This window comes from Oncorhynchus tshawytscha, linkage group LG19, assembly GCF_018296145.1.
Source record: "Oncorhynchus tshawytscha isolate Ot180627B linkage group LG19, Otsh_v2.0, whole genome shotgun sequence".
Lineage (NCBI taxonomy): Eukaryota > Metazoa > Chordata > Actinopteri > Salmoniformes > Salmonidae > Oncorhynchus > Oncorhynchus tshawytscha.
This window is the reverse complement of record NC_056447.1, coordinates 27,330,389-27,340,933: the sequence shown is the minus strand read 5'-3', so window position 1 is coordinate 27,340,933 and position 10,545 is coordinate 27,330,389. Positions and strand designations below refer to the sequence as shown.

The window sequence follows — 10,545 nt, the reverse complement described above, 5'->3', positions numbered from 1 at the left end:
AGTCAGAATTAGTTTTTCCCCACAAAAGGGCTTTATTACAGACATAATTACTCCCGAGTTTCATCAGCTGTCCGGTCTCAGACGATCTCGCAAGTGAAGAAGGGAGATGTGGAGGTCCAGGGCTGGCAAGGTTACACGTGGTGGTTACACGTGGACTAATGCCTAATTCTCCAAAACGTCAATGGAGGAGGTTTATGGTAGAGAAATGAACATTCAATTCTCTGGCAACAGCTTTGGTGGATATTCCTGCAGTCAGCATGCCAATTGCATGCTCCCTCAACTTGAGACATGTGTCATTGTGTGACAAAACTGCACATTTTAGTGTGGCCTTTTATTGTCCACAGCACAAGGTGCAACTGTGAAATCATGCTGTTTTTATTTATGTTATTTAACTAGGCAAGTCAGTGTTTAATCAGCTTCTTGATATACCACAACTGTCAGAGGGATGGATTATCTTGGCAAAGGAGAAATGCTCACTAACATGGATGTAAACAAATTTGTGCACAACATTTTAGAGACATAAGCTTTCGTGTGTCTGGAACATTTCTAGGATTTTTTATTTCAGCTCATGAAACATGGGACCAAAACTTTACATGTTGCGTTTTATATATATATATATATATATATACACACACACACACACTTCTCAGTTACAACTAACTTCAACAGTTAAAACTTCAACCTGCAAGAAATAGTTTCATTGTGTCACTGCTCCTGTGCCTTACATACTGTAGGCTAAGTTTGCAAATAATAATTGTTAACCAATTTAAAAAGTAATGGGGAAAATACTGAAAAGGGTCAGTTTGATAAAAGACTGCCAACATGTTTCAAATGATTCATAATTTGAGCCCTCTTGAATGGTTCATACATTCTCAAAAGACTTATGTAACTTTGGAAAATAACACTAATGCTAACTTATAAAAGTTGTTACTGACCGGAGTAATTAATTAATTCACATTATTCTCACTGTTTGTTTTGGATCAAAGGCAAAAGGAATATCAGGCTATATTTTTCCAGGAGTAACATTAACTGATTGGCACATAGAGTAAGAGCACTTGATTGAAACGGACCATGGCAGCAGTATTGAAAAAGCTTTGACTGCTTTGCTTTCTGATAGGCCTGGCCTACATCAGTGTAACACACCGCATAGCCTAGTTCACAGACCTGCAAAAGGACATTTTATGCATGCAGGTTTAGTTTTAATTCCTAGTTTAAAGGGATAGTTCGGGGGTTTTTGGCAATGAGGCCCTTTATCTATTTCCCCAGAGTCCGATGAATTTGTATGTACTGTATCTTCGTGCAGTTTGAAGGAAGTTGCTAACTAGCATTAGCGCAATAACTGAAAGTCTATGGGAACAGTAGACTTCCAGGCATTGCGCTAACGCTGGTTAGCATTGACTCACAAAACACTGCAAGCAAATGCATAAAAATGGTATCCACAAGTTCATCTGACCCTGAGGAAGTAGATAAAATCCACAATTATCCCTTTAAAGGACATTTACTGCACTTAATAAAGCATTGAAACAAAATAAAAACATGTTAGTTCATACACATCTCTGTAAATGGCACTGTTGGCATTGTATCCTTATCATAGAAAAATTTAAAAAAAAATGTACCATTAGTTCAGATTGTCTAAGAAAGTCCAAAACTGAATATCCATATTCAATTGAAGCTGTAATGTCACAAAGCAACCACTTGTGTTAAAATACATTCAAAAATAATTAGCACAAACAAGAAAGAACAGCTGACTGGATAAGTCACGCATCTAATAAGGCACACAAAATCGGAAACTATGAAGCCCAATATACGTGGTAAAACAAAGAAATCCATACTAAAGTAAAAGCTTCAAGCTTGTGTAAAGAAATGTTACACAGCAACACATCTTCATTAAGGTAATACTTTGATGACCTTTAAGCAGAACATTATTTAGGGATTCAAAGTAATTGTACTTATGGCTAACATTGGTTGACCAAAGTTAAGCATGAAGTCCATAGACATAGTTTCCCTCAATTAAGTGTTAGGTTTGTTCAGACTGAGAGACACAATCTCTTGGCTGCTAAAAGTGCTCCTAGGGCTGTCTGTGCTGAGGCCTGTCCCTGAGCTGTTTGAGGTAGCTACAGCAGCAGGCACTCCAGTATCTTGAGTTTTGATATAAACAACATAAAAGACAGGTAGGATAATGCCTATCAGGAGCATGGCCACCACAGCGTTCCACCACTGGATGCCCCAGTCTGCTCCATAGCTGGTCAGGCGCTGGCCTCTGGAGCCCAACTTTTGTGGCCTTTCTGCAGACTCTAAAAAAACCTCATCCTGTGCATTTGTGGTTTGGATCAGTCTCTCAATGTCATGGTCCACTTCCTTGAGGTAGTCGGTGTATTCCTGTAGATGTGGCCTACCAGGGAAGCTGGCTGTAAGTTTGCGCTGTGGCTGGGGCAGTGGTGTGGCTGAATTTGAGGTTCCTGGATCTGGCACTTTTAGCTCTGTGTTAGCCTCAGTCAATAAGCTGTGTTTCTTCACAGGGATCTTGATTGATTTCAAAGCAAATATATCCTGTTCCTGAATCAGGTTGTTCACTCTCTTTATGTCTGCCACCTGTTGAGAGGAAGACAAGTGTCAATATTGGCATAATGGGAACACACAGTATCAGCAGCCTATGCAGACATGTATGTACAGTGCTTGACGTAGTGTCCTGTAGAGCAGTGGTGGGAAAAGTACCCAACTGCCATGCTTGAGTAAAAGTAAAGATACCTTCATAGAAAATGACTCAAGTAAAAGTCACCCATTAAAATACTACTTGAATAAAAGTATTTGGTTTTGAAAATACTTAACTATCAAAAGTAAAGTATACATCACTTCAAATTCCTTATATTAAGCAAACCAGAACCCATTATTTTCTTGTTTTAATTTTATTTACAGATAGCCAGTGGCACACTTTAAACCTCAGACATAATTTACAAACGAAGCCCGTGTGTTGAGTGAGTCCACCAGATCAGAGGCAGGAGGAATGACCAGGGAGGTTCTCTTGATGTGCATGAATATGACCATTTTCCTGTCGTGCTAAGCATTCAAAATATAACGAGTACTTTTGGGTGTCAGGGAAAAGGTATAGAGTAAAAAGTACCTTATTTTCATCAGGAATGTAGTGAAGTAAAAGTAGTCAAAAATATAAATAGTCAAGTACAGATATCCCCCCAAAACAACCAAAGTAGTTCTTTAAATATTTGTACTTTACACCACCACTGTACAGTACACTGTACAGTTTGCTGCCAGCAAATACATGGGCTGCAGGACTTACCTTGCAGCCATATTGCAGAGCAAGTTTGTTAAGGTTGTCCCCAACCAATACATCCCTCTCCAGCAGCATGAGGCTACCGCGTCTGTCCTGTTCCAGCTCCTGCCACCCCCGGGGCCTCAACTCCATCACATTGAACTCTTCTTCCTCTGAAGAGCCAGCAGAGTCATTCTGCTGGCCTCGCCTGAACATGTACACCTGGCCATCTACACTAGCATGGACATCCACTGGGGCCTGGAAGGCGTGGGGAGCAGGGTCTCCTCTCCGCATCACAACAAGCTACTTTAGGTGGACAGAAAATACACAAAATTGTTAAGTGTGGTAGCTAAGGGTTTTATAATATGTAGCTAGCTATGCAAACTGAATACAAAAAGTACCACTGACATTGTTTCTGTAAGTAGTGAACAGCCAATTAGTCAACTAGTCTAGGGACCATGTAGTCCAGTGGAGGCTCCTCAGAGGAGGAAAGGACAACCATCCTCCTCAGTGAATTTCATAAAAATGTAAATAGTGAAACATTTTAGACAAAACAATAAATATTTATATTGTCACCAAATATATATATATATATATAAATATTTATATATATATATTCATATATAAATATATTAATGTCACCAAATAATTTATTAAAACACACTGTTTTGCAATTAAGGTCTACAGTAGCCTCAGCAGCACTCTGTAGGGTAACACCATGGTCTAGCCAGAGGACAGATAGCTTCTGTCCTCCTCTGGGTACATTTGCTTCAATACCAAACCTAGGAGGCTCACGGTTCTCACCCCCTTTCATAGACTTACAGTCATTATGACAACTTCCGAGCTCCAACCTATTAGAGCTCTTCCAGTACGAACTGAGATGTTGTCCACCCAGTTAAATGATCAGATAATGAATATAGTACTGAAACCATACGCTACCACTGCAGTGCTTAAAATGTGGTGAGTAGTTGACTCAAAGGGAGATAGTAGTTGAACAAATTAATTTCTTCCAAAATTAAGGAGAAGCAAGAGAGATATTTGGTTGTACTTGTTTTTTTACATTAACTTTAACTGAGCTAGTTGAATGCAACTAGCTAGTTTAGCCTACTCAAACAGAGAGGGGTGCTAGCTGACTATGGCTATCCAACACTGGAACTTCCAAGTCAAGGTAAGCTTTTGGTTGTATTAATTTATTGCCACCGGGGCCCACTAAACTGCTTTCTGACTAATGCATCAGTTCTAGTAGCTATGTTGACAATGAGGTGACAACAATGTAGGCTGTGTGTAGAGGTTAGCAGTCATGATAATGAAGGTTTGGCTTGGAAAGGTTTTTTCACCTGGTTACAGACAGCTGATGTGTTGTCCACAAGCAAAGAGAAAAAGTGAGAGGAGAGCGTGGAGATCATTTTGAGAAATAATTATATATATATATATATATATATATACACACACACACACACACACGAGCAAAGTGATCATGCTGCTATGAAAGTGGACTGTGTGTGTGTGTGATCAGGGGTGTATTCATTCCACCGATTCTGTTGAAAAACTTTTCTTAAACAGAACGAAACGGGGATAAACATACATGAATTTGTCCAATAAAAACTCTAATTTGCAATTGTTGGACTAATGACTACACCCTAGATCAGCTAGATGCAGGCAAGAGTGTGCAAGGCGGTATTGAATGTGTCACTGTCTGTCACTTTGATTTCTTAAAATTCTCTCGACCTGTGCACCTATGTTGTAAACTTTCCTTCATAGGCTAGGTTGTAGAAACGTCATGATGGGTATAGGGAAAATTGGAGTATCATGTAGTAGCCTAAACCTATCGATGTTACATTGAGCTGGGTGAATGGAATATGAATGATAGTCATCCAATATGCTGTAATAGAAATAAGGCAATGTTCATAAAAATAAATGTATCCTCCCTCGTGTTAAACGGCACCGACTGCCACTGATGTAGTCTCATTAATCAGACTATATTACACAATTAATTGGTATATACAGCCTGACACTAATGCCTGCAAAATCATGCAAATGTTACTTACTGTTGTTGAATTAAATTACATTTAAACTTACTCTACCGGTTGTCTGTGCAGTTTGTCCTTCAGCTGCTTGAAATTTGAGACAAAATATCCATTGGAAAGTATTGTTTACCCTACTTTGTAGAGAGCTGCTAAGTATATGGTTAGGTACAAAAGTAAAACAAATTTTACACTGGATATTTGGTTCTATTGAACCAAGCATGCCATGACAATGAAAATGGTATATTCTGAATCTGGGGAGGATAGAGAACAATCAACAAATTTGCGTGCGAATTTTCCTTTTTTTTTTATTCCGATTTCAATCTCTGATTGTTCTCTATCCTCCCCTGATTCAGAACACACCCTTTTCATTGTCATGGCATGATTGGTTCAATAGTTATATAAATATCCAATATAAAACTAAAACTATCCAATATAAAACTTTAACTCGGTGTGAACTGAGCCACATTACTTAATGGCTCTCTGAAAAGTCGGGTAAACAATGAATACTTTCCTGTGGATATTTTGTCTCAAATTTCGAGCAGCTGAAGGACAGACAGCCGGTAGAGGAGTGCAAATGTAATTGTATTCAACATCGTCTTGTAAGGAACATTTACACGATTTTACAAGCATTCGTGTCAGGCTGTATATAGCTACCAATTAATTGTGTATAACAGCCTGATTAATCAGACTAGGGGCTGAACAGCCAGCCCTCATACTAGTCTAGACTCGTTAGCTATGAATGTGACTAGCTAGCTACAGTATATAGCAACAGGACATACACAAAGTGGCATTCAACTATGAAAAGAGATAGCTAACTAACTATACCTACCATAAAACGACAGGACGAACAAAAATAACCAGCAAGCTATTTAGCTACGTGGTAACGTTAACAGCTACCAGTAGCTAGCTAAACGGCCGAATATATTTTTGACATTGCATGCTTGCTTCCTTCACTCACTGACGTAACTAACATTCGAGCTAACGTTAAACTCTAGTTTATTAATCAATCTTAAAATAAAATTGACAAAATACGTGAACCCATATCACATCATATTACCAAGTTAATAAGGTTTGAGCTTGCAACTCACCCGGGTTTAAAGTAACTCATCTAGTTTTCCCATAGTGTCAAATTCCCACAACGCTGCCAGAACTGACACACCGCTCAGACAACCATGATGCCTGTGGATCGAGGTACTGATTCAGAATCAGATATTTGATCATTCCTCTATGGAGAACCTTATTTTGGGGGTAAAGAAATCGGATCCTAGGTCTGTGGTGCGCAAACCCAGTGGCAGTGAAGCAGGGTATATTGACAAAAATATGCACCAATCAAAAGATAGATTTCACCAACGTTGACCATTAGGGTGAAGATACTGCGCCAATGCCCACACATATTTGAAAAAGTATCTGGGAGGAAATCTCAGCAGAATGCTGCAAGTATGACGTGAAGCCAACAATATAAAGCACAGGAAGCCACAAGCCAACTCAGGGTTTCCCAAGCTCAGTCCTGGGGCACCCTTATGGGTGCACGTTTCGGGGTTTTCGCCCTAGCACTACACAGCTGAATCAAATAACCAACTCATCATCAAGCTTTTATTATTTGAATCCTCTATGTAGTGCTGAGCGCATGCTGCAGCACCGGAGAGGTTTTAATTTCTATACAGGCAATTATTGAAAAAGAGGATAGTCTAAGTTTTGAAGTGCTAAAATTGTCTATAAACTGTAAAAAAGAAGAAGAAAGTACAACAGAACCAGTTACAACTGAAGTATCTGATCATCAATGAATTAGAGAAAAAGCCATTTGTTTTTTAACAGAGCACCAGGTAGGCCTACAGTATATGCACTTTTTTAAATTCCAGAAACAATCATTTTCTTAGTTATACATTTTTTTCCATTATATTGTTTTTAATTTAATAGATGTGTGTTGACTGTGATTAGGGAATGAGAATATAAGAGGATCTGTTAGGCTAAACTAACAAACTAGGCATGCATAGCTCACTCTAAACTCGTGTTCCTACAAGTGAATTCAAAGGCACTCTACAGTAGAATGACTGAATAGCCTAATAAGGCATTTTTCATTTCAATATGATGTATTCTAGATGAATCTTTTTTTAAATTTCATGTAATACAGCCTAAATGTAAAATGTATCGGCATGTTGTTGAAGTGTCACTCCGGCGCTCGACTTTGCCGTCTACTAACCACCGGTCCTGGCAACCCACATTGAGCACACGTGGCAACCATCATTGCGCACACCTGCTCCCCATCTTTAAGCACACCTGGACTTCATTACCACCCTGATCATTCATTCAGTATAATTGTCTCATGTTCAGTATGCTTTTCATGTCTGTTATTTTGTCTAGTTTCATTATTAAACTCTGCTTCTTGACTCTCTGTGTATATGTTATAGATTACTGCCTCAGAAATTATGGCAGCAGAAGATTTCACCATCTTCCAGACTGTCGAGAAACACTGTCATCTACTCCACCGACACCATGACCAGCTGGCTCTACTGGGTATGACCAGGAAGGTGGTTCTCCACCGCCTAGACACCACTAGGGAGGTTCTCCATCCCGCTGATGGCCTCCTGCTACGGGTCGTCACAAGGAGCCAGTCCCCTAGCCTACCCAGCTGTCTACCCAGGTCAGCGATGCCCAACTGTCCCTTCTGGAGAAGTATTACGGCACTCCATCGAAATGCGGTGGCTTCCTACTCCAGTGCTCCCTCTATTTTTCGCCTATCAAACAGGAGCCCCCACCAAGAGGTCCAGGTTGCCACTATCATTTCCCTGCTGACCGGATGGGCGTTGGAGTGGGCTACGGCCGTCAGAGAGAGGAAAAGCTGGATTCCTATGAGAGGTTCATGGCTCTGTTCAGGGCGGTCTTCGAGGGCAGAGAGGGAGGTGAGTGACTTTTCCAACTTCAGCAGGGTGCCAAGACCGCTGTGGAGTACTCCCTCACCTTTCAGACTGTGACAGCCTCCAGCAGATTAAATGAGCCAGTGCACCCCACAATATTCTGCAGTGGACTGAGAGGTCCAGATAGAGCTGGCATGTCAGGATGACTACAAATCCTTGGACTCTCATCGCAATGGCCAGCCCTCTGGATAACTTTCTTCAGGAGCGCCGGTGTCCAACTTGCCACAGAGCGGCTTCACCAGAGACAGCTGAGGCTTTGTCCCTATTGCAGCCAGGAGGAGCACCAGCTTCAGTGGTTTCCGGTGCAGCCCAACCAGGGGTCCACTAGAGCAGAGGGGCAGCCCTGTGACCTTCTGTTTCCCAGGGTAGTCATGAGAATTCTGTTATTATTGTTCTCCGCCAAAACCTTTCTGGTTCCCATTTCTCTGGCTAGCTGTCCCTCAAGTGTTGTTTCTACAGCTTTAGTGCGCCGGTGCCGTGGGGAACTTTATCGACCAGGCCCTTGCCACCTTGCCTCCTCCCTGAACTTAACTTCATACCCGCTCTTCTTTTCCTGTCCAAGTCCTGGATATGCAACCATTGGAATCCGTCACAGCACCACTCACCCTCACCGTGGGACCCAACCACCAGGAAATCCTTCCCTTCCTCATCACTGCACCCATACACAAAGTTGGCCTCTCGTGGCTCCAACTTCATAACCCCACCATCTCCTGGTCAAAGATGAGACTTACTTCCTGCTTTCCCACACTCTGTGGTTCCACGGCAGTGAGTGTCCTCCAGCCCATCAATCGGTCCTTCTGTATCGTTGGCCTCGTGTTTTGGGGCGGTGATGTGGATATCTGCCAGGCTCGGGAGAGGGAACCCAGAGCGCATCTACGTCCCCACGGGGGTGAAAGATCGGCTGTTTCCTGACTCCCTGCGTACAAGTTACATAATGCTGTTGACGTGTTGAAATGCTTCACAATATATTTCTTCAATGGCAGGCTATAGCTTTGAAATAATAATATAGCCTAAATTAATTTGTTCCTTCCAAGGCTACCTGGCATGCTCCTGACTGATATACAGTTAGTATGTTTAAAAGCCTGTTGAAATGTTGAACATCAATTGATAGTGACAGAATCACACATTACTTCCCAAGCAGTTTTTTTTTTTTTTGTCTCGTCGGCTATAGAAGGTTGTGGCGCAGACTCTGAATCTCATAGACAAACCAAAGATATCCCATATTTATCGGAGTCACATCTGTCCCCGGCATTTTACGTCATCTTTATGGCAGAAAGCATTGTGGACTAAAGCATCTTTATAGATCACTTTATTCAGGTAACATGTTTTAAGTTAATAAGGGGTAGGTCTATGCTTTTAGCCATTTTCTTTAACAAAAGCCACAATACCCTCACGCACATGTAGCCAGGTGGTAAAAGCACATAGCTGTATTCATTTATATCCACTAGATGGAACTGTCCCTTTAAGAGATTCATAAATGAGTTGTGCAAGTGGTTATGTGATTGTGCATGCGTAGTGTGAGAGCAAGCAGTTACACTGGAGAGCTGTTGAAATTCATTGTGGGTCCAACGTTACTTTAAATGGGTAAGTAATACTTTTTATCTTTACTCTTGTACCAGAATATATAATTTTGCATAACCTGCAATGTATAAGAGTTTTTGTAATTTATGCCTGATGGTCATGTTATCCTTTGGATACTTTCAGATTGAAATGAGGATGTTAGCTTCTTGCTAGCTGAGTACCAGTGCTCTCAGAACCACATTGTGGAGTTGACGATAACATTATTTGAAGCGAGAGTAATTGTCAGAATTACATTTTGTTTTGTGTAAAGCTTCAGTGTGCTATTTTGTTTCATTTTTTGAATGGTAACTAAACTGTTATGACATTTCTCCCAGTGCTGTATGGGTGAGATGAGGTTCTACTATTCCATGTGGGGTTAGGGTATCATGTTAGCATGTTACTCCACATTTTCCTGACACCTAAAAGTACTTGCCCCCCCTCAATATAATGCTTTGTCAATACTGAACAAGGGGGTGGTTCAAAATCAAAAGTAACAGTCATTATCTGGTGTGGCCACCAGCTGCATTAAGTACCCTCCGATCCAACAGGTCGCAGACGTGCTCAATGGGATTGAGATCTGGGCTCTTCGCTGGCCATGGCAGAACACTGACATTCCTGTCTTGCAGGAAATTACGCACAGAACGAGCAGTATGGCTGGAGGCTTTGTCATGCTGGAGGGTCATGTCAGGATGAGCCTGCAATAAGGGTACCACATGAGGGAGGAGGATGTCTTCCCTGTAATGCACAGCATTGAGATTGCTTGCAATGACGGCAA

General features: G+C 41.2%; 1 protein-coding gene across 2 annotated transcripts; it reads right to left on the bottom strand.

Annotated features, from left to right (window-relative positions):
• Positions 1–530: 530 nt before the first annotated feature.
• Positions 531–6,830, bottom strand: LOC112218567 (lysM and putative peptidoglycan-binding domain-containing protein 4). Of its 2 annotated transcripts, none has more exons than XM_024379459.2 (3): positions 6,384–6,830; positions 3,296–3,571; positions 531–2,592 (listed from the first exon to the last, which is right to left on the bottom strand). In XM_024379459.2, the coding sequence occupies exons 2-3, from the start codon at positions 3,560–3,562 to the stop codon at positions 2,011–2,013; spliced, it is 849 nt and encodes a 282-aa protein (XP_024235227.1). In that variant the 5' UTR covers positions 3,563–3,571; positions 6,384–6,830; the 3' UTR covers positions 531–2,010. The 2 variants fall into 2 exon arrangements, with proteins under 2 accessions (XP_024235227.1, XP_024235226.1); XM_024379458.2 differs by having other exon boundaries at positions 3,296–3,574; positions 6,384–6,829.
• Positions 6,831–10,545: the final 3,715 nt, after the last annotated feature.

Excerpts from the sequence above, each read along its gene's own strand:
- LOC112218567 (XM_024379459.2), bottom strand. The coding sequence starts at position 3,562 with ATGCGGAGAGGAGACCCTGCTCCCCACGCCTTCCAGGCCCCAGTGGAT. Across the intron at positions 2,593-3,295 it reads CTCTGCAATATGGCTGCAAG|GTGGCAGACATAAAGAGAGT; the intron begins GTAAGTCCTGCA and ends TCCTCTCAACAG.